Source organism: Cryptomeria japonica, chromosome 11 (assembly GCF_030272615.1).
Source record: "Cryptomeria japonica chromosome 11, Sugi_1.0, whole genome shotgun sequence".
Lineage (NCBI taxonomy): Eukaryota > Viridiplantae > Streptophyta > Pinopsida > Cupressales > Cupressaceae > Cryptomeria > Cryptomeria japonica.
Window position 1 is genome coordinate 698,718,707 of NC_081415.1, and position 24,031 is coordinate 698,742,737.

At 36.8% G+C, this 24,031-nt stretch overlaps 1 protein-coding gene across 3 annotated transcripts in view; it reads left to right on the top strand.

The window, feature by feature from the left end:
• LOC131067153 (protein unc-13 homolog) overlaps window positions 1-24,031 on the top strand; it is a 106,531-nt gene that overhangs the window by 35,305 nt on the left and 47,195 nt on the right. For all 3 annotated transcript variants that reach the window (XM_058002092.2, XM_058002093.2, XM_058002094.2), the window contains one exon: window positions 19,025-19,142. In XM_058002092.2, the coding sequence (XP_057858075.2) occupies window positions 19,025-19,142 (118 nt within the window). The remainder of the gene's footprint in view (window positions 1-19,024; window positions 19,143-24,031) is intronic.

A 24,031-nucleotide genomic window follows, 5' to 3' on the forward strand; every position in this document is an offset into this window, starting at 1 on the left:
ATGATAGCATCAAATGGAATTGGAAAACTATAAATATAAAAAATAAAAAGATACATACTTGGGAGAGAAGTTTAATTGCAAGAGGCTGCAAGAAAATGGAGCCTTGACCATGTACATACCACCACTCATCAGCATCCATTCCATATCTCGCATGAAGAGCTACAACATCATGATATTTTGTGGATACAAACTGGCCAAACTCCCTCAAGAAAATATTTCTTGTCTCCTTGTCTTGATATATCTTTTTAAAGGCAGCCGTATAGCCAGTAGCAACCTTTGCATCTCTATATGGTGGCACCCTCCTTGGTGTTGCAAGCATCTCCGCACTATAAAATATTGGCATTAAAGCAAATGCTAAGAGATGTAAGGGCGTGGTCATCTTGTTCCAATGGTCAACAACAATTTGTTGCACAACTTTGAAAAATGTAATACTTCTCTTATTTTCTCCCCCATGCAATCCATGGCTTCATAAATTTCACCCAGACATGGGCGATTAGTATCGGCATGCTTAATCATGCTCATGATGGGCTCGGTGAAATTCAAAACATATTCCACATTATCCCACCATTTCTCATTTATGATTTTGAGCTCTTTCTGTGTTGGATTGCTTCCATACACTCCATAAGGTGTTGATGACCATAGAACTCAAGGCCTCTCGCACCTTCACAAGTCGCCTTAAGACGAGTGTGTGAGATGCAAATCGTGTTTCAGCAACCTAACATGACATAAAAAAATACCCACAAGAAAACTCCCACCTTGAGGCATTTGCTTGATCATTGGTTGTATAATGCCAAAGTGGTGAATCAACATCAATTTTAAAGTAGTTATGTTGAGTTTGGGCCTGGGCAATTGAACTAGAGCTTGCACTTGCACTTCCAGTCTAAGTCATTATGCATGATTATATGAATAATGCACCTAAAACGAAAAGAGAAAACACAACATCATTGGAAAAACTTGAAGAAATATCAGCATTATAACTCTAATACTATGCATATAAAGTGTAAAAAAATATACAATACATTAAATTTTTTTTTGAAAAACTTAAATTTAAAAAAAAAAATCCAGATTCACTCACCTTTGATGGTTAAATCTTCTTTCTCCAATGATTCCTACACCTTTGATGCGTGTCTCACACCTTCATAGCCTTCACCTTTGAAGAAAAATGCAAAAAGCTTCAAAACTTGCTTGGAGAGAAAAAACTTGAAAGATGCAAGTAAAATGAGAAGAATGATTGTATAGAGGAATAAAATGGATAATAAGGGCGAAATTAGGGTTGAATGGAAAAAAAAAAAAACAAAACTTTTTTAAAATTAAAAAATTGCACTTTTTGACTTGTAGGCCCCGTTTTTGGGAACCCACGAGCCTTGGTCAGCTTGGGTCTGCCTTGGGTTCTCCCTGAGTGCGATCGAAGCGAATGTATGCGAGCGAGAGGTGTGATAAAGAATCCGTTTTGGTGCAGTTTCACGTGCACATTCTTGATCCGATAGTTGACTGAGACAGAGAACAGGACAAAACAGAGAAGGTGATCCAGTCAGTGTTTAACACTTAATCGGAACTCATCCAAGCATTGTAGATGCTATTTCAGAGTTCATACATTGTAATTCATCATTGTAACAACTTTGTAAGTCAGTGAGACTTCCCTGAGGGTTGTAGCCTTCTGGGTTATTGTAATTGAGTAGTGAGCTCTAGGCAGTGTGCTTGAATGCTTGTGTATTCCCATTTTGTAATATTGTTTTGCTACTGGCCATAGTGGAATAATATTGTGGGTTCAAATCCCACCATGGTTTTTCCCATTTGGGTTTCCACGTAAAAATACCGGTGTTATGATCTTGTGGTTGTTTGTTTCATGTTTCTGCATTTCAGTTTTAAGTGTTTGCTTCCGGTGGTTAAAAGTTAAGTTTGAAAATCTGCTAACCGGTAGATCACTGATTCACCCCCCCTCTCAGTGATCCCTGATTCCAACAATTACAAATCACATCCCCTAAAAAGTATAGGAGCATCAAATTCATCTCTCAGATTACAAGGAGCATATTGGTATGGTAGTAGAGCTCCTATCTCGTCGATGCATCAACCAAAAAATTGAAATACATTCATGTTAATGCCATTTTGCCATCTTAATTCAACATACAAAGTTTCAGCATTCTCATCCGTGTCTATGCACTTATATGTTGAACAATTACAACCACTAGTTTAAGCAAAAACTAGTTGAAACTTGAAATATGCAATGAAAACAATGGGTCCAAATAAACCCTACTTTGCAAAAGTTTATTTTGTGTTTGGAGAATCCCCTTTTAAATTGATCATGAGTATGCCTTACCACATTAACCTCAATATGCAGATCTTGGACACCCCTGCCCTAAGGAGGTATGTAAACATCAAGCTAATTCTAATCCAGCTATCAATGCTGCTGTTATGGTCAATGCGCTAATAAACATGGAGGCAACCTAATCGGCATGGCCAAAAAGGTGATAAAAATGGTCATTAAATACAATATAATGTTAAAATAAACTTTGTATACATAGGCATTTGTTGTTTATGTTAGTGATGTAATAACACCACTTAAGTTACGTCTAAAAGTAACTTTCAATTAAGTTACAACCACCTTGTCACTTCCCCAAAAAATATTATATACAAGCCACACTTGTTGAAGTTCATGCCATCCAATTCTCTCAAACTCTATGCTTGTATTCTTCCAACAATTGGTATCAACGTGAGGAAGCTCTAAGAAGGGTACATTGCTATAGAGAGATGAAGCCCATGGAGAGAGTACATTGTTCAAGAATAATATTGAAAGGAGAATTGTTGTTGTCAAAACATTTCCATTTGTTGTGCAAAGTTATGTTATTGGGTATGCACACCCCACCTTGTACGTAGGTCAAATAGGTTAGGGTCTTGATAGGCAAACGAGTTCCACTTGGATGCCCTTGTGATTTTTGGTGGAAAGAATTGTATTGTGATTGATTTGAAATGTGACATAATTGTTGCCCTAGACATTGGGCAATGTAGTTTGTACAAGCTAGTTGAGAGATTTGCTCATCTTAACCTTCAATAGTTATAAGTAGAACCAACATGGTTGATTGTCTACATGAAAAGCATTTTATGAATTTAGGGGATTTGGTTAGTAAGTAGAAATGAAGTTTATAGTGACTTTAGATCTCTCATTCATGCAAATGCATGCTTGTTGACGTGTATTTTGTACACAATCATACACAGAATAAAATACCCAAGGGTACCTTATCCTCTCTTGAATAAAGTCTTTGATTGCTGAAGATGTCGCAAAAAAGGATCAATCAGGATGACTCCAATGTTCTTTTATGTAGGGTCTCTACGTGTGGATAAGCACCAGTGGTCGTTGTGATTGCTGTTTCATCAAGGGGACTTACGTATCTGAAATGCGGGAACAAGGTTTCCTAATACTAATGAATTCCAAAAAAATCAAAAGGGTAAGGCTTGCAAGAGATAAACTCTAATCTAATCTTAAGAATGACTCAATGTAGGCTAGACTTGGCAAGATTCTACCAACTTCAGTATTGCCAAGGAATTACAACTTTACTGAAACTGATGCGATCTTCTAAGGTGAATAATGATTTTCAAATCATCAAGAATCATAGGCACTACCATGAAGGTACATATCAATGACTCAATGATGAATGAAGGTTTATGCAATCCAAATATTTCCAGTCGACCACACAAGGCGTCCTTACAATCAACAAGAAGCTAGTGGTTTGGAGTATGAATCTCACCAAAGATCAAGCCCAACATTTAGTCCTTCAAATTTAAATACTACTTCGACCGAGAATGATTCAAGAAAGTAAACAACCATGAAAATAGCCACAAGAATTGCAATAAAACACCATAACTTCAATATTTTATTGATCTCAAAGCCATCATAAACAACAATTGTTTGATATTCCTTCCTCAAAGCTCAATCTTGCTACAAAATAACTTGCTTCTAAAACTCCAACTATTTCTTATTGCTCTCTCTTAGTTCTATCTCTCTATCTCCATCTATCTATCTATATCAAAATGAAAATGAATGAGGGTATATATAGCATCCTCGATTACAATGAACGGTCCAGATCAAAAGAAGATCAATGGCCAAGATTATGACACCTAAACCTTAATTAGGGTTTTATTACAAAAAGTCCCCTTTTATTGCACAACATTAAATGCATAGCCAAATATTAAATTTGGCACAAAAATCTAGGAAACATAGACCAATGACAATTAAGGTGCCACATCATCTATAACAACCTTTCTTCTAGAATCTTATTCCCTTTCCAATGCTCCTTCTTAGCATATGCAATGAATCTAGACACAATTCCTTCGATCTGAGCAATTGGAATCTCGGGAAGATTCTTCATTCGTTCCTCCAAGTGGATGACCTGATCGAAAGCCTTGAGAAGAGCAGCGTCCCATCCAGGTTCAAGTTCTTTGATCTTCTCAATTAGGAGCATGGTGGCAAACATCTGATCCCGTTGCTCATTTGTAATAACATTCTCATCTTTGCAAAAGATGACCTTGACTCTATCTTCTAATTCTTGCAAATCCACATCTGTCTCAACTGCAATCCTCCTGCCAAGAATAGTACATAATACTTCGAACACTTTGTTCTGGATCGAATGGATAATCTCTTCAACTTGATTGCATTTGTTACTGATGTCCTCAAAAAGAACTTCCTTCATCTGAAGTAAAGTTGACCATTGGAGTAAACTATGAGGTCCTCCATCTATTATCTTTTCTTGTGCCAAGACCTTCCTTGATGTTTGTCTGATTACTTGCAGGACAGGAATGATAACATCCTTAGTATGAGCAAAAGCAGTTACAGTTATCATTAGGTTGTGGATGACCTCAAGAACTTGAATAGCTCGGTGAATGGTCTGCATCATCCTTGCTGCAAATTCAATAGCAACTGTATGGGATTTGTCAATCCAAGAGCTCATAAGCTGAACCAAACTCCTGACTCTCTCTGCCTCGCCAATTGATTCAAGGGGAAGTGCCTGTGCAGGAGATACCGCTGGATCCTGATGCCTCAAAGGCTGATTGAGATGGCTAAAGTAGCCTCTCCAAGCACTGACCTCTCGCTCAAGCTTCCTATTCTTTTCCATTTCTTCTCTAAGCTTGTCCTTAAGTGCCTCAAATGAATCAGTGGCATCAACCAACGTCTGCTCGGCTGTGAGTGGACCAAGCTCAAATGTCTCTACATCATATTCCTCTGCTAGGATCTCACCTTCATACTTGTCCACTGCTGGTGTAGCTATCTGCAATTTCCTGGATCCCGTCTCATCTCTGATCATCGTGGACATCTTAGTAGCCTTCCTCTTTTCTGTCACTTCCTGAGAATTTCCAACAAGGCTCTCTAAATCAATCACATTATCCTCGTCCTCGATCACAATCACCCTTGTTAGTCTCTCTTTTAACCAATCTGGAATGGTAGATCTTGTTTCTCTAACCTGTATCTCCTTAAGCAATGCTTCTTCTTCTCTGAGAGATGTCACTTCATCATCGTTCTTGTCTTCATGTAACTCATTAACTCGGAGAGATTGGCTTGATGAACGTTGAGGTGCCTGTCCTTCTTCCTGTTTATCGTTCTGTACCATTGATTCCATAGATTCCTCTATTTCAAGTGTCCTCTTCTCCTGTCGAGAAGATGTGCCGGATGAACGATCTCTGTTGGCTTCTTGCTTCTTCTTGGAGGATTCTCTTTTCTCGGGTCTCTCTTTTCTCTTTGAGCCTCTAGGATGGGGGTTGCCTTCACTTACGCTTCGAAGGTTGCCTTCACTTGTGTTTCTGGGATTAGGATTACCTTCACTTACACTTGCTCCCCCTTCGGATGACCTTTCCTCCAAAGTAAAAGTCATAGATATGCCTTGCTCTCTCAACTTTTGATGTTGCACATCAACCCATCTGCGAGTACAAGACAAAACTGGAGCCATCAAGGTATCTAGATCCAAAATTTCAGGTTCATTCCAATCTAGCCTCACTGCTTTGCTTTCTCGGTCATAAGATGATTGGAGATGTCTGCCACTGTCCTGAGCTTGGTCGGCCACTCTGTAAATTTTGCATTTCCTGATAAAGTCTAAAGGCAATCTGGAATGCATCTTTCTTTTCACTTCAAGATCATCTGAGAGATTCATCACGAAGTCCTCTACCTGAGGTTCATGTTTGTATTTCCTTCCGACTGTCTCTTCTATATACCCATAAGGATCAAAACTCTCTCTCATGGCAAAGAACGAAAATGAATACAAAGCTAACTCCTTTTCTGCATCATCCATGGCTAGAGCATTAGGACATACCTCAACTGAATTTCCTAGTATGATAGGCACAAGAACTCCATTTCCATGCCTGTGTCTGAATGCCTTTGCATACGCTGCCAACTGTCTCATTACCTCAAGTAACACTATTCTGTCTGTCGGATATCTTGGCAACATGTAGGGAGGTGAAGGACATCCATGAACTCTAATATATGTAAACTTCTGGAATTGGATAAACCATGCACCGTACCTCTTTACAAGCTCTTGTGCATCTTGAGATAGCCGATTGTGAATCCCGCCTTGCAATGTCCTGGTGATGTTCATCGTGAAGGTATCATTGACTAACTTGTAGTTACTTCCTGGCGGATGATGCAAGTGAACATAGGAATCACAAACTCTGACTTCCCTGGGCCCTCTCCCGATCACTCCTCTGTGAGGTAATCCTGCATATTCAAAACTCCTGATCAAGGCACATATGATGTATGAACTCATGTGGAAAGACTTGGTAGCCTTCAGTCTTCTTAACTGCACGTCCAAGCAATGGCTAATCATTCTAGCCCAATGAATTGTTCCTTTTCCTTGAACTATCACTTGGATGAAGTAGAACATCCACTTCTCAAAATAGAAGGCTTGAGGAGCCCTTGTAACTCGGTTGAGTAGTGTTATCAAATCTTTGTACTCCTCTTGGAAGTCGATCCTATGTGGTGTGTTCGGAATCTTGCTCAGGCGAGGACGACTCTTGAGTAACCAATTCTTGTTGATGATGCTCAAGCAAGTGTCTGGATCATCTTCATACATGGACCTGGCTCCTTCTAAGCTTTTATAAATCATATCTTTATGTTCTGGCAGGTGAAGAGCTTCACTGATAGCCTCCTCTGAAAGATAAGCAAAAGTGTCTCCTTCCTTGGACACTATCGATCTGGACTGTGGATCATAATGGCGAGCACACTCGATCATCAACTCATGGCACTGGATTGCTGGAGGGAAGCCAGCCGCCTTGATAATGCCACTTTCAATTATTCTCCTTGCGACAGGTGATGGCTTGCCAATGTAAGGGACCTCTCGAAACTTCTTCGTACTGAAGTTTCCCAAGTTGGTATCTCCAATGTTGCTCCACTTCGACACGATCTTGGTCTCCAATTCTTCGTTCTTCTGATCTTCCTTCATGAGAGCTGGACGACTGGTGGATGCTCCTGCCTTCGGGGTCGCCATCGTAACACCTACACAACATTTCATAATGAGTAACAGATTTTGCAATGCATAAATATAGATTGGATTAAAGATTGAATTTAGGAAACTTCATGATAAGTCCTTGAGTTATCATTTCCTAAATACGATTGAGCTACTGGAAATTCAAGATTTCAAAATTCAAAATTTAGATTAAGACTAGGACGTTTCAAAATTCAAAATTTGGACAAGGGAGATCTTGCCATACCTCACTTTGAGAGCTAACTCTAACAAAAGGATGCAAAATTAGGAAATTCGCCTAGGCAAAATCGAAGTTTGAAGTATTCAACGTGATCCTCCTCTAGCAAAGGCGCCTCCTTACTTAATTTAACCACCTTGAGGACAAATTCGCTCCACTTGCAACAAATTTCGCACTCTTCCTTGGATGGAAATTTCGCACTTCTCCTTGCCTTCTCCAAATCGCATGCAAATGAATGATTAAATGATGATTTGAAATGCGATATCATACTTCCCTTTTATAGGCGCTCACCTCTTTAATTACCTCTAGGCCGACTTGAAAATAAGGCAAATAATAACAAAAAATTAAAATAAAAGGAGGCCGACTTTTGTATAAATATAAAAATAAAACCCAGGCGCTCTCCCTCTTATTTAATTAATTAATTAAAATACCTTTGTAATTAATTGTTTCGATTTTTAAAAGGCAAAATTAATTATTAAATGCCTCGTGCGCACCCATTAAATGCCAATTTTAATTAAAAATATCAAGGTTCATCGAAATTTAGCATTTAATGCAATTTGAAAATGATGTTGGCGCCAAGACATGGGAAGAATAATGAATATTAACCTCATCGCTCTGGTCCCTGGGAGAGGGACAGGAGCGCTTTAGCATTTTGTTCTTGAATTTCTCGCTTTTTACGTTCAAAGTCACTTCCCTTACGTCCAAACTGGCATTTTAATTGGGAACCTTGAGCTTGATCTTATTCAATCTTTTGAATGAATGTCTCTTAGACCATTTTTGCCCTGGTCCCTTGGTGAGGGACAGGAGCGAACTTTGCTTTTCTCCTTGATCCTTGATCATTTTAATTGCCAACTTACGTCACAAGGCAAGAAATAACTTCATCCATTCATTCTACGCATACTTAACTTGTCCTTTGCAAGGCATATTTGATATTTGAGTGATTTTCGCCCTGGTCCCTTGGTGAGGGACAGGAGCGAACTTTGCTTTTTAGCTCAAAATTGTCAACTTTTAATATTAACTCCTTGTTCATCACCTTTCTAATGACATTTCGGACCTTGCATGACTTCGCCTTGATATGGTTTTTTGAAGGAAATGATTGTTTTAATGAATATCGCCCTGGTCCTTGTCTGAAGGACAGGAGCGAACTTTTGCTCCTTGTGCTAATCCTTGATCATATCGACCTCCAATTGTCTTCAAAGCGTAAAATAGTGTCTCTTACTCCTTCTTGAACGTTTGAAAAGGAAGTGGCATTCAAAATTTAAGCATACTTGACTATTTCGCTCTGGTCCCTGGGAGAGGGACAGGAGCGAGTTAGCTATTTCCTTCAAATTCTCATAGTCTTTGTAACTTCACTCTTCTTCGAAGCATTCCAAACATCATCTCCATCATGCGTCTTGGCTTGGATCCGACCAATCTTGAAGGAAAAAGACTTGATATTCTATATTTCGCCTTGGTCCTTGGTTGAAGGACAGGAGCGAACTTCCATTTGCAAGCTTATTCGTGTTTTGCCAACCTTCAAATTTGTCTTCAATGGATTTATTATGCTCCCCTTCACTCATCTTTGACATGAAACTCGCTTCAACTTGGTGGGAAATTTGTCTTAGGAGGAAATCGCTTTGGTCCCTGGGAGAGGGACATGAGCGCCTAGGCAAATATGGGCTTACTTGGCGTCTTGCAACCTTCAAAATTATCTTCAATAGATTCGTTATGCTTTCCTTTGCTTGCCTCAAACTTAAAACTTTCTTCACCTTCGCCACAAACTTGTCTTTTAAGGAAATCGCTCTGGTCCCTGAGAGAGGGACAGGAGCTATCATTGAAATTCGCCTTGGTCCCTGACAGAGGGACAGGAGCGATCCTGACCTTTTGGGTAGATTTTCTCCATGATGGCATTTTCAAGTTACATTCAACTGATAAAACACACTTTCTTTGTTCTCCTCAAATGGCGAAATCATTAAAATCTTGCAAGGACAAAGCAATCTTGGATTTCAAGCTCCGGTCCTTCAGTGAGGGACAGGAGCGATTTTGTCCTTCTGGCACATTTCCTTGTTTGCAAATTTCTTCAAATTATATTCAATGGACAAAGATGCCCTCCTTGATATCTTCCAATCCAAAAAACGTCTTGGTCCTGCAAGGACAGTTGAATTTTAAGAAACAAGCTCTGGTCCTTCAGTAAGGGACAGGAGCGATTTTGTCCTTGAGGTCAAAATCTCAACTTTTCATTGCAAACGGCTAAATCCTGGCGTTCCATCATGTTGATTTCACCTTCCATTGCGTCCTTGACGCTTCAATTTGATCAAAATGAGGTCAAAAATGGTCTAAGTAAGTCATTTCGCCTTGGTCCCTGACTGAGGGACAGGAGCGATTTGACTTTAAACTTTAAAAATTTGCCATTTTGAGTCTCAAAAATCTTCTAAATCTTCAATTATTGCATCTCCTGGCGACCTTGCACAAGACAAATGAAGCAAGTCAATAACCCAGACGCATAAAATACCAATTTCGCCCTGGTCCCTGACAGAGGGACAGGAGCGATTTTACCTCTATAGGCCAAAATATCAAGAATTAGGCTCTCAGTCACTTCACAAGGCAAAATTAGGTTATCTCCAAGGCGAAGGATCAATTATCAAACTTTTCAAAATTCACCCGGACAAAATTGCACAATTCCATCATCAACACTTAGGCAAAATTTGGACTTGCTTTCAAAATTCTGACTGAATCTAGACAGATTCACTTGACCCCTTGACAGATTCACCCTATTCCAAAATTGCAATCCATACGAGGATGCTCAATAACCTTCAAAATCGACTGGACTGCGGCTTGAAAATATCAAAAAAAAGAAACCCTAAGGCTTAGCCCTAGTCCAGACGACTCACTCACTTCCCAAAAACCCCAAAAAGCAGAGCGAAGAACAAGGCAAAACCGAGCAAAAAGAGGGGGTCCCCATTTTAATGGGGCGATGTGTGAAATGGTCACAACAATGCTTGCCATCTTGGAAGTCATCAACAATTTTTGGTGTGTTGTACTTTTTGTTGCTATGTTGATTTCTCAAGAAAATTGTGGGTCTTTGGAAGAAAAAGTTTGATTATATTTCGAAAAAAATTTCAAGTTCAAATCACCCCCTAGTAGAGTGTCTTGAGAGACAATTAACAATCCATGCATCCCTTAGTAGAATGTAATGGATAGGAGGAAAAACAAAACTATCATGGAGATGGTCTAGGGCATGATGGATCACAAAGGTGTGTTGTATAGATATTGGGGAGAAGCAGTGAATATAAAAAATCATGTTTAGGGCTCAAACCAAAAGTAACACCATTTCACGTTTTTGGTTTAGTTGCATATGTTCTAGTTCCTAATAGCACAATAATTATATTAGATTGCAAGAGCTTCACATATATCTTTGTTCATTACAATGAACAATCTAACATAAACTTTTTGGCATTTCCATTAACAAAGTCAAAGGGTAGCAAGACTTCGTATTTCCAATGGCACCTCATCGAATCTCTTATGTGCCTCCGTATCAAGTTGTGTGACATCTTTGGTATCAACATGCCAACATGTGGCTAGAGTTTGATGATATTTTAAGATTTTGTGAATTTTGAGGTTGCTGGTGTTGGTGTAAATAGTGACCTTATTAAACTAGTTAGCTTATAGCATACCTAGAGAGTCCTATTCACATTATTATGTTTCCACTTAGGGACTTTTAGAGATTTGACTCACCCCATCTAGTCGAGACATGTGTACTCAGTGAGACAACTAGTGCATACACACTTGCCACTTGCCCACACACTTGTCAAGTGAGCTCTCAATTGTCCTATGTTTGGAGGGGGTAGTCAATCATTGTTTCCTACCTTCTCACCTCATCAACCTTGCCTATATAAACAAGGTCTCTATGAACATTACGTATACTCTCATTATATATGATAGATATTGGTATTTGTGCTAATTTGGTTTCACTTGTAGAGTGTTGTTGTGTATTTTGATTCTAGCTAATCCCAACATGGTATCAAAGCTGGTTTTGGTTGAAGGTTTTTGCGATGATGTTTGTGTAAAGATTGCTCTTGACTTTCTTGGCTTCTCGCCTATTTGTTTTCTCTCCAAGTTTGCACATCTCCTTGCATCCAAGTGATTCTGCACATAGCTCTATCATACAGTGTCATGGAGTCAAACCGTCATCATCATAGAATCTAGAAGGCTTTAGAAAAAAAAAAAACTCTTCGTTTGATGAAAAACGGTAACTTTATTTTTTTTGCACTTTTTTGCCCTTGTAGGCAAATTTTGTTTGGAAGGCAAATTTATTTTGTGTAGTCACTATTTTGCAGGGTTTGGATGATATCTTTTTGTAGAAAAGCAATTTTTTTTTGTTCATTTTATGATAATTTTGCCATTTTGGGTCAACTTTTTTTGTTTGTGGCATTAATATTGTTGCCTTTCACATCAGTTTGTTTAGAGGCATGATAAAAGCATTAGAGGGCGATTTGTTGTCGTGAAGATGTCGAGCAATCTACAGACAAAAATCTAGAAGTAGGAGGTCATGTGCAAAGCAAATCAGATTTTTATTGAAACCAGTAGCGTCATATCACCATTTGGCTCACATTATTTATTGTGTCCTATTTGGGAACTGTATTGTGGTGTTGAGGGCCTTCATGCAGTTCAAGAGGGATCTTGGCAAATTAATGGCGGCACAACTAACCTTGAGCAGCCGAGGTGCTTAGATCTCCACCCTAAAATGGCCTCTTGAGTAGTGACCATTTAGAATAGTGACCTCATGATTTTATTATCAATTGAAGGGCATCATTGTTTTTTTGCATACATGCCCAAAGAAGCCAAAAATTGCTCACCCATTCTGCACGAAGGCGACATTGTGAAAGTTTGAAGTCGCAAGGATTCTCAAGTTGTGCATTGAAAGCAATAAAGGCATCATTGGGTATCCATCGAAGAGCATCATAACCTAGTTGACAATTTCTTCCATCTGTGTGAGACACATGCTATTTAGACCCATAGTTTTTGGCTATAGAATGTTGAAGGGATGTTAGTGCTATCATATTAAAGCTTCCCTCTCTTGCAACAATTTTTTATACATGGGCAGGTTGTTGCTTCTTGGAGACATTTTCACTCACACTCTATGTCATTTGGCTATCATTATAGACATTGAGCGATCTTCCACTAGTTTTATGGACTCATTAATGAGGCACTTGGTCAACACAATCCTAGTACATAGAAGGATAATGAGATCAACACAATAGTTGTAGATAGAGGCATAGCATAAAGGGAGATCAAAATGGTTCATTGGTGAACTACTTCTTTAGCTGTCTGCCACATTTCTTTATTGGACCTTGTCTCCATACAAGCTCATGGACTTTCGCACTTGTCAAAGGACTTCCACACATGAGTACAATTGCTACCAAGCCTCGGTCTCTTCCAACATCTAGAAAGGCAATTGACACATGTTTTTCTAGTAGCAAAATTAACATTGGATTTGATCGGTCCAATTGGTTAAAATTGACCACTTTAAATTAGTATTTTTTGAGTTGTCAAAATGTTTGTAAGGGGGTGCTCTTTTCTTTTTGTCATCATTTCTACCCATGGAGGTGAAATTCGACAAATTCATAGTATCGGAAAGCATTTTCTGTGCCAATTCCAACGAGTAGTTGTAAGCCTAGGTCTAAACTCATCTTAGGTGCCAAAATTCGGGGCAAGGGGTCACCAAATATTGGGGTTGTGCCATTGAGCACTTATGTGAGTCATGTCATGAACACTTACATATTTTCCCTTATTATCATTTCTTTTGAAAGGTTGTCTTGAGTTGTGTCATTGAGTTTTTTTTGTTAAGTGAGTACTACCCTATATTGAGATGATCAATGTAGTACTATGACATGCATTGTGAACTCATTATCACTACATTATGTGGAGATGAACAATGCAGTCCGTTGACATGCATTGCAATCTCAACACTTGTTGCACATATGAATCTAGAAATTCTTCACAGAGAGCATTGACAATTCATTACAAGATATTCATACATGTTTTCCAGTACCGCAGATTTGGAAGACATCATTGAAGACACCAATCTTCTTGTTTACAATTCTTGCATAGAGTTTAGAGATGCTTCATAGAGAGCGTTTAAAGATTCATCATGACTTCACATTTTTTTTCATGTTCTATATCACTTGTTGCATGAAAATTTATACAAAGGTTATTTTTAGTATGACAACACATGTAGCATTTGAGCATCACATTATGGGGACATTACATAGTCTCTCATTTCTCTCTTAGTGGAGAACATTCATTCTACTAGTGAATAGAAGTAGTCCTTGGGCGTTATCATGAGTCCTTTCTTCTATGACCTATCTTCTTCATTTGTACATTTCATTCATGTTGTATCATTTTTTTTGGAGGGGAGATTTTCTTCCCACTGGTTTTTTCTCCTTTACTTTGTTTTATGATAATTTTGTACATGGGTACCTAATATGGCTAGTAGTCGAGACCCATTATCATTGCATACATTACTCCTTAAGTTGCACCCAAGGGGGGTGTTGGTGTAAATATTTACTTTTCCAAACTAGTTAGCTTGTAGCATGAGAGAGTCCTATTCGCATTGCTCAAGTCTTCACTTAGGGACTTTTAGAGATTTGTCTCACCTCATCTAGTTGAGACGTGTACTTGCTTAGAGAGACACCTAGTGCATAGACACTTGCCACTTGCTCACACACTTGTCAAGTGAGCTCACAAGAGTCCCATGTTTGGAGGGGTAGTTAGTCATTGTTTCTTACCTTCTCACCTCATCAACCTTGCCTATATAAGAAATATTTACATTACTTACGCTCTCATTGTATATGATAGATATTGCTGCTTGTGCTAATTTGGTTTCACTTGTAGAAGATTGTTGTGTATTCAAATTTTGGCTAATCCCAATAGCTGGGCACCATGCATGGTCACCAACTTTGCTGATGAAAGGGTAAGTTTGTTCCTCTTGATAGATTGCATGTAGTTTTGGTGGAGCAATTCCTTTCTACAATAGAGGAATTGACAACTTGTGTGTGGAGGTGAGTGGCAAGCACCTTCAACTCTATTATATTCTTACCATGCCTTTGTCACCATCTAGTAGGATTAGTTGTTGAGGTCTAGATACCTCAATGTTCAATATCTTTTGAAGGGCATATATGAACTCTTCTCTAATTGCTTTGTAATGTCCCATTTTCATTGAGTCAACATGTTTGGGACTCGAACTTATTTCTATGCATCATGACGGGCGAGGGGTGATTAGTAGAGAAGTATATATATTGCTGAGAATTAGTTTTGTTCATTTATCCTTGATATATTTATTAGTTTTGGACTATTTCCTATATTTTAGGCCCTAAGGATACCTTTTTATTGTTAACATTGCTCATGCCCTTTGAAATTTTATGAGTACTTGTCCTCTATAAGTGCCATAGGAAAGCTTGTTCCTATTTCATAGGGGTTTATGGAGGGTTTATAAGTACCATGGGAAAACTTGTTTCTTATTGTTAAATTTGAGTGTGAGTTAGCTATTCATAATGCTTTAGTTTAGATCTTTATAGCAAGTGGTTCGCAAGCTTTGGTTGATTTACTAACAAGAGGTCAATGTTTATTGGTTACTTGGACAATTTAAAATTAATATTATTGCAATAGTGTCATGTTATATAGTACTTTATTATTAAGTGATATTAGTGTCATATCAATTAAAGACATCTTTATTATTTGTCACCAAGGCTAGGTGCCTAGGGTTTGGAGCACACCAATGAATAAATAGAGACCAACATTGAGGGATTCATTCTATGGTCATTTTCACATATTTTTTAGACCTGGAATGGGTGGGTGGCTACAATAGGCAAAGATGGTTTGTTGATTCACAGATGAAAACCCTCGGATTTAGAAATTGGAAAATAGATCTTCCAAGAGATATTCGCGGGCAAGATTCTCTAATACCAACATGCAATAGTCCTGAAGCCACTTCATGCTATATCTCCAAGAGATTCCAAATGCATATCATACTATTGACATGTCCTTTTTATTATAGCCACCTCCTCTATATAGACCTAATAACTTAATGGAGGGGCAACTCTTAATTCCAAAGTAGGCTTACTCATTACCTAATATAATTGATTACTCAAGTTGTCTACATGACCCAATATAACTTGAGGAATGTGTGTCACATGTAGGCATCTCCATCCACCTAAAAATGCCATCCCTTGACATTTTACTCCCCAAAACATGAGAAGAAGCCAAATAAGAAGATTGCTGCAAGTGATTTACATTTCCCTGCACCAATTTGATTCCATTACTCATCATAGTAAAAGTCCTATTCTACCACAAATAACAATTACTTCTATGATGAATATTTTATGCTCAATTTGGTCGTCGTTGATGTGCTTTTCTTGTACCTACAGTTGCTTGGCTAAGGCCATGCTAATGAAGTTATACTTGCTTTAGGGGTTTACAAAAACAATAACCCTTGCATTTTGATTGCATCCATGAAATTGATAAATTGAATCTTCCTTCCTTGGAACTAAAATACATGTACTTATATCCTTCATATTCTTTCCTTTTACTTGTGTCTTGTTCTTCTTCCCCTTGATTATCGTCATCCTTATTTTTTGCTTCTTTTTTGTTGTCATCCATATCTGCATCAACTAGTATTTGATTTGGCACACCATGTATCAAAAAACACTTGTTGCAATTAATTTATAGAAGAAATGTTCATATTTGATTGACAATACCATATTTTAGCTTAATCTTTGAAGTATAAGGCAATATATGTTTTCCATATAATACTTTTACCATGAACTCTTTTCAATTTGAGCAACGATTCTTATGCAATGTTCACTACTATCAAAATAGGTATCTCCAGTAGAACTAGGGATATAAGAAAAAGTTCTTTCAATCAAACACCTTTCTACCACATATCATTGACCCAACTTTAAATTCAAAATGCAAATAACCAACATCTAATTAATTTTGACAAGCTTTCGAAAAATTTAGCTTCATCTTTCAAGTATAAGGCAATATATGTTTTCCATATAATACTTTTACCATGAACTCTTTTCAATTTGAGCAACGATTCTTATGCAATGTTCACTACTGTCAAAATAGGTATCTCCACTAGAACTAGGGATATAAGAATTTTTTTCTTCAATTAAACACCTTTCTACCACATATCATTGACCCAACTTCAAATTCAAAATGCAAATAACCAACATCTAATTAATTTTGACAAGCTTTCTAAAAATTTAAATAAATCATGAAAATTATGTGATTTGTTGCTAGTAGAGTGAATATATGAAAAAACTTAAAACTGCAACAACTCACTCAACATTGATTGTCAAAAGCTAAATTTTGAATGCAATTTTCTTATCTGATCCTCCAAATTCAGCAAAAAATATTCAAAAAAAGTTTGCAGCCATTTGAAAGATTAGGCAAATCTTCAAAGATTAGGTTTTGGTCTTCATCGTTGCCCAAATCATAGCTTTGATACCACTTGATAAGATCTAAACATGTAATAATTGTTTGTAAGCTGAGATGCCCTAATATCCAATATATGTAGAAATAGAATAAATGCTTATAGACAGGATAATCACATACAAAACTTCTTATGGAAGAAGCCACACCACAGTGTCTCCAAGAGATCCCAAACACATACCAGACTATTCATGTATCCTTACAATGACAAACACATGCCAGACTATTCATGTATCCTTACAACGACAATCATCTCTTTTATATAGAATTCCTAATAATAAACATAATAGAGGTCTATCTCCAAGAGATCCCAAGCACATATCATACTCTTCATATGTACTTACAATGATAATCATCTCTTGTATATAGACTTTCTTCTAATCACATAATGACCAGGTAGACCACTAATCCCAATGTAGACCTACTAATTACCTAATATAATTAATTACACAAGTTGTCAAAATGATCCAATATAACCAACTTAAGGTATGATATGTTGGCATCTCCATCCATTTATATACTTTATAATTTTACGTCTTGAGGTACATATACTTTATAATATTAGCTCAAATTAGGAACTGTAATCAATGGGAAAGAGTTGATTATTCAATCAATGAAAAGCTTTGTGGATTGAGTGGTGTCGTATAAGTGTGCATTGAACTCTTCTGGTGTGTAATGTATGCCAAAATGTAAGTGGTAATGAATTGAATATAAAAAAGAATGGTGATTTTAAATTAATGAATGAAATAATGAGTTTTAATGACGTCCACAAGACCATCAGTCTATGGGACCAAGAGCAGCATCATTAACAACTTTGAAGTTCTTTTCATCTTCAGCCCTTCTTTTCTGGATCTTGATCAATAAGCCAATGGTATTGTGAAGTCTTGCCTCAAATATCTCTTTTAGACTGCACCCCTTCAAAATGTCCTCATGCTGTGTACAAATATCCTCATATGCTGCACACTCAAAGATGATGTTACATTCAGTTTCAACCACCTCTTATTGCAGAAAAGACAAGTTCTTTCCTCCCAATCCTCCTTTGGAACCGTCCATCTACCTGTCTTGCATCTTAGATGGTGGGACCCAGTTCTGATCTGAGTAACAAGAAGTTTAGCCTTTCCCTTAGTTGGCGCCCTTAGATAGTCTTTTTCACCTTGAATGAATGATGTGAAATTGGAAGATCAAATTTCCTGTAATGAGGAGTGAGAATCAATAAACTTACACGTTATTGACACCCACTATGAGGGGAAGAAATAAAATGCAAAAGATGAATTTAGGGCATACATGTAGTAAAGCTTCAAAATAGGCAATGTAATGATGTGCTCAACGTGGATGACTGGAAATATTGACCAAGTTTAATTTGTTTTAATTCAAGGTTTTAATTGAATTTCAATTGGCAACTGAGAATATACTTAAAATAAATTGTGGTGGGTTATCAGAAGAGGTAGTACTTTGACTGATGAGCATGTATCATGTTGCAATTTTACTGTAATAATAGATGCATATGGTAATCTTTGTCAAGTTTACAACAAGGTATGGCCAATAGTTTGGGGGTGCTGAATGTTAGCAATTTATGTTGATAAGGATTCCAAGCACATGCAATCTCTTTTTATGAATTAAACATTCTCTATTCATGAAATCCATATCTATTTGTTTGACTGCATCATATGTAGAAATGCTACTTACTGTTAGTATTATCTTCAATAATATGCCTTTGATTTGATGTCTTAATGCAGTTTTGAATTACCAGTTTTTAGTTAATATATCATTTCCAGAAAATTCAATTTTGTTCATCATTTCCACTGGTCAAAACCACATATGTGAATTGCTTACTGTCTATTTTACTGATTCATATTTTTGTGATGGACAGACAACGGAACAATTTTTCAATTTCAACTTGCCAATGCGGTTTTCACAGCTTAAAGTCCTTGCTAATGGCTTTGATAACACTTTCCAATTATATTGCAAGAATGTTATTAATCAGCTAGGTAGTTTCCTCATCGATATCAGACTGATTCTTGTTTTAGTAAATGTTTTATTTGAGGTCTGTTTTCTCTATGATATAATAAATAATAATTTTCTTGGCTTATGTTTGGAGTTTAAGTCATCTTTTTTGATATACGCTAATTGTTCGGAACGGTTTCACAAATGTTTTTCTGCAATCAAATATGGATTAGCAATTTAGCATCTTACATCAAAGAACAAGATATGCAAAAACGAATGCAAGCCAAATCCAACATGGGTTTCTTGTGCAGGACAATGGGTTGTAAGAAATGGTATGACCAGTTGAATTTGACAGAAGTCTGCTCCAATATGTGCTCTTATATTCTACAGAAGTCTGCCTTATAAATGATGTTTTATATCTCCTTCATGCAAAAATCTGCATATACTCTTCAGAAATCTGCATATAATCTTCTTTTTAAATCTTCATATGTCCTCTTTCACACAGTGATCTTCTATTATTTTCTTCATTTTTAATCTGCATGTGTTTGATGATATGTCTTTTATTCCTGTACACTCACTCCCTTCCTCTTCTTATTTTTCTTGGATGACTCACTTACCTCTTCTCACATTCCACAAACTCTTCTTATATATATCGTCTCCTTATGAGACATACCTTGTCGAAAGCCTTTTGACTAGCTTTTTATTTAATCTTTTAGTTATCGAATCTCTTTAGAAAGGTGATTTCTTTTTTAAGGATAATAATCATCACCACATATTAATCACTGCCTCTCAAAACATGATCGCTGCCTTTAATATACTTTGAAATGCTGCTTTTTGTCTTATTATTGCTCCTTTTCTGCCTTTGAATACTAATTGCACCTCTTTAGGTTGTGTAAATAATTCTAGGGAAACAATTTTGTCCTCATGTGAGTAGTGCTGCCTTAGACATATTAATCACTGCTTTTGTAATAGTTAATTAATCTTCAAATATTTCCATATGCCTCTGCCCTTTCACAAAAGTAAGCGCTGTTGTTTCATAATAAAAGACAATTGCTGATTTATCTTTTTAAAGATAATTGTTGTTCTTACATTATGCCATTTGTTGTGCACGCATTTACCATGCTCATTAATAGTTTATTTGTCTTTAAATGGAATCACTAATATTAACTTGAATCCCCTATTCTTGCAATGAAATATCATCTACAGGTTTGTAGAATGTCTACCTTCTTATAAAACCTCATGGATCATGAATTGTCACTTGAAACTCTCATGGAGTATCAATTCACAATTGTCACTCCTGAACTACATAGTCAGCAACTCCATTCTTTCATATATGAATGTTTATATGTATTTTTCATTTGCTCCATGTTGCACATAATTAGACTAGGCATGGTAACTTCCATAACTTTGAGATCAATGGTATTATCAATTCCAACAAACTTGTTCATACATTTGATATCAATGACCACAATTTCCAATCATCTAAACCTTGTTCATACCTAGGCATTATAGTCCCACTTTGGCGCTAGAGTTCCAATGTAGCGCTAGAGTCCAACTTTGGCATTGGAGTCCACTCCTATATTGTAGTCCTGGTAGGGCAATGTATTTTTGGAAAAGAATTGGGGTCCTGACCAATGAGAAAACCCAAGCCAGGGTTGGGTTTGATCAACACCAGAGAACTACCCAAGATGACACAAGACACGATTTGTACCTACGAAAGTCGAAAACAACATAGTGCCAAATAGAGATTTCAATCCTCAAGTATAAAAGGATATTGATGATATAATTGTGCTTGACTCCAATGTTGAGACACATAAACATGATAACGATTTCACTATCATCCATGTTGGATTCCCATTTACAATCCATCTCATTGTGAGTGGTTCAATGATCAATAATACAACTTACACAATTAGGTCTCAAATGTCCTTCCAAATTACAATTATATTAAATAATAAAGAATAAAAACATAAAAGAACTAGTACCTATGATATTACCATCTTTGGCCTATATCCACTATCCTCCATCGCCAATTGTGGTTTCTATGCCACCTAACTTTGTGAGATCAAAGGATCCACTCTCACCATGCTAGGAGATGGTCACACTAACCACAATTACACTCACACCAAACACATAGGAAGCGGGCTTGGTGAGAACATGGTTATGCTGAGAGGGGGGTGTGAATCAGTATAACAAACTTTTACTTTTTGAACTTAATGTTATAAACATATATCTTTATCCCAAAACATATTCATTGCATATTAACATTCACATGTGATCTAATTATTATGAACACAAGTAGAACACAAAATATATACGTTGAAACCCTTCCGGGAGAAAACCACGGCAAAATCGCTTCCTTATATACAAGAAACTCTTTTACAAATTCGTAGGTATCAACCCACTAGAGACACCAACCCCTCATTCTGTTTGTGAGATGCTTTCCCACTAGAGGCACCAACCCTTCATTCTAATTTGTGAGCACTTGCCCACTAGAGGCACCAACCCCTCATTCAGATTTCCACCTTTTCAAGGATGATGGACAATCCCAATCTTCACACCTTCCTAATTAATCTCTGATCTGATATGAAAATCTATTCACAAATATACCCTCAATTCTGCTATAAGTCTGATTATAAATCTGCTATAAACGCTTTACCAATCTGCTCAGAATTCTCTACTTAAATCTGCATGTATTGCCCTTCATAGATCAGCCATAAAGCTATTGTTATGCTCAAAGATCTTTCTTAATGATCTTCTATTATAATTTCATATACTCCTCCTGATCTGCATATACTCTCTTTTTATGTATATACTTCTCTTTTAAATATTCATCTATTCTTCTTTTACAAATCTTCCTACAGATTTCTGAGTTATATATTTTAGTATCATACACACATTCTACAACTCTCCATCTGACTTTCTCATATCATTTATATCTTCCAGTCTGCTTCAAAAGGCACACCTCTCTCACAAATAGCCACAACTCTTATATATGATCACACCTTTTCTTAACACAAAGTAAATCTCTTGGTCATAACTAACCGCACCTTTTGTATATAATCTTTTCTTTATCAAAGTCAAACAACACTTTATTGTTTCTATTTCTTATCACCCAGCATATTAATTGTGTAGACAGTTCAGCATCTTCTTGATGAGTTGCTCCCTTTGATCACTTTAACTAATATTCATTTTAACTACCATTATAATCGGTGATATAATGAACTGTTAATTACTATGTATGTCTTCGATGCCTTAACTTATCTCCAAACTTGTTGCCTTCCTTTATATTGTCATCGTTCAACCACTTCGTATGCTCTTTGTTGTCTATCACGTTGATCATTGCTTAATTGGATGAAACTGCATTTTGGTGCATTGACTATTCTGAATTTTATTGCTGCCATTGACTATTCTGAATTTTATCGCTGCCATTGACTTTCCAGTCGACCACGATTAATAACTTGATTTAGAACATACCATAGAAGTAGTTGGGATTCAACCGATACTTAATCACTATCACTACTTGTATAAATCAAATTGCTGTCTTTAATCAATTACTGCTACATGTTTTCTATTGCTGCATTTGTTTAATACATTTGATAATTAATTGCTGTTTGTTTATAATTAATATAAACAATTCTCATCTCTTTAATATTATCGCTGTCCAGGTTTATGAGTCGCTGTCTAATTTGTATATGTGATTCGCTGCACCTTAAAACAAAACTGCTGCATATAATAATTATACAGTTTGCTGCCGTTATTTCTTCTATGTCGGCTATGAATTCAGACATTAGATAATAATAGTCTTTGTTTGCATATTGCTGTCCAATCTTCATGGTAACCGCTGTTGCGTTGATCTTATCCATTACTTTGTCATAATGTTCTTTGTATAAACAAGTCACTGTTGTTTCACTATTTTGGTTAGTCAACATTCATCGTAAGTATCTGAATTTCGATTCATTATAACATCAACCCACTGACAATCAAGTTGACTATCCTGTTTCGACTTTATCAAAACAATTTCCTCTATCATATAATCGTCTATCATGTATCACTGGTTATGATTGTTGTCCATGATTTAGTTTGCTATTATGTTCGATCGTGCACACTTCTAATTGCCGCAATATTATGCTTTACTTATAGCCTTGAGATACATTACTTGCTGAATTATACCTTGCTTCACTTTATCAAAGTCACTACTTCTTTCTTATTATATGCATTACAGAATACACACCAGGAGTCGTTGTCATTTATATTTTGCACTCACTACTGCATGTTCTTTACAAAACATCTTGTCTTCACAACCAGTCTAGACCTTGGTATCTTGTGGACAATCAAATTGCTTCTTTGACATCAATGACAAATTTCAATATTCTTGCTTTCCCATCTTGACATCAATGACAAACAATTCCAACAGGGCTTACACACACGCCATACACAATGCATACACACTCATACACATCATGCAAAGTACATGCAAGTAACATCGAGGGATAAATATGATTCCTCATTGGGCATGAATACCAATGAAATATAGTCCTTCCAGGAAGACAAGAAGACACGATCTTACAAGATCCATGCTCCACAAACGGCCATATCTTCCATAATCATCTTGAGTTTGTACTAGCACCCCAAGAATGAAACGGGTATCCATTATCTTGGTTTATTTTACTCTCATGTCTCATTAGTTATGACTTAATTATAAGACTTTTGAATGAGTTATCTTGGTGGCCCCTTTGTGCCCCAACAAATGTTGGAAGGCACTCCCATACTTCTCTCTAGATACCTAATCCTAGTTTCATCATATTTTTCAAAAATTTCAAATTTGGCACACAAAACAATGCATAAACATGGTATAATTTTTTTTTGAAAAGTGGAAAACGTGGTTTTTGTCAGACTTGTGTGAATTGTGTCATTGTTGTCATTGATGTCA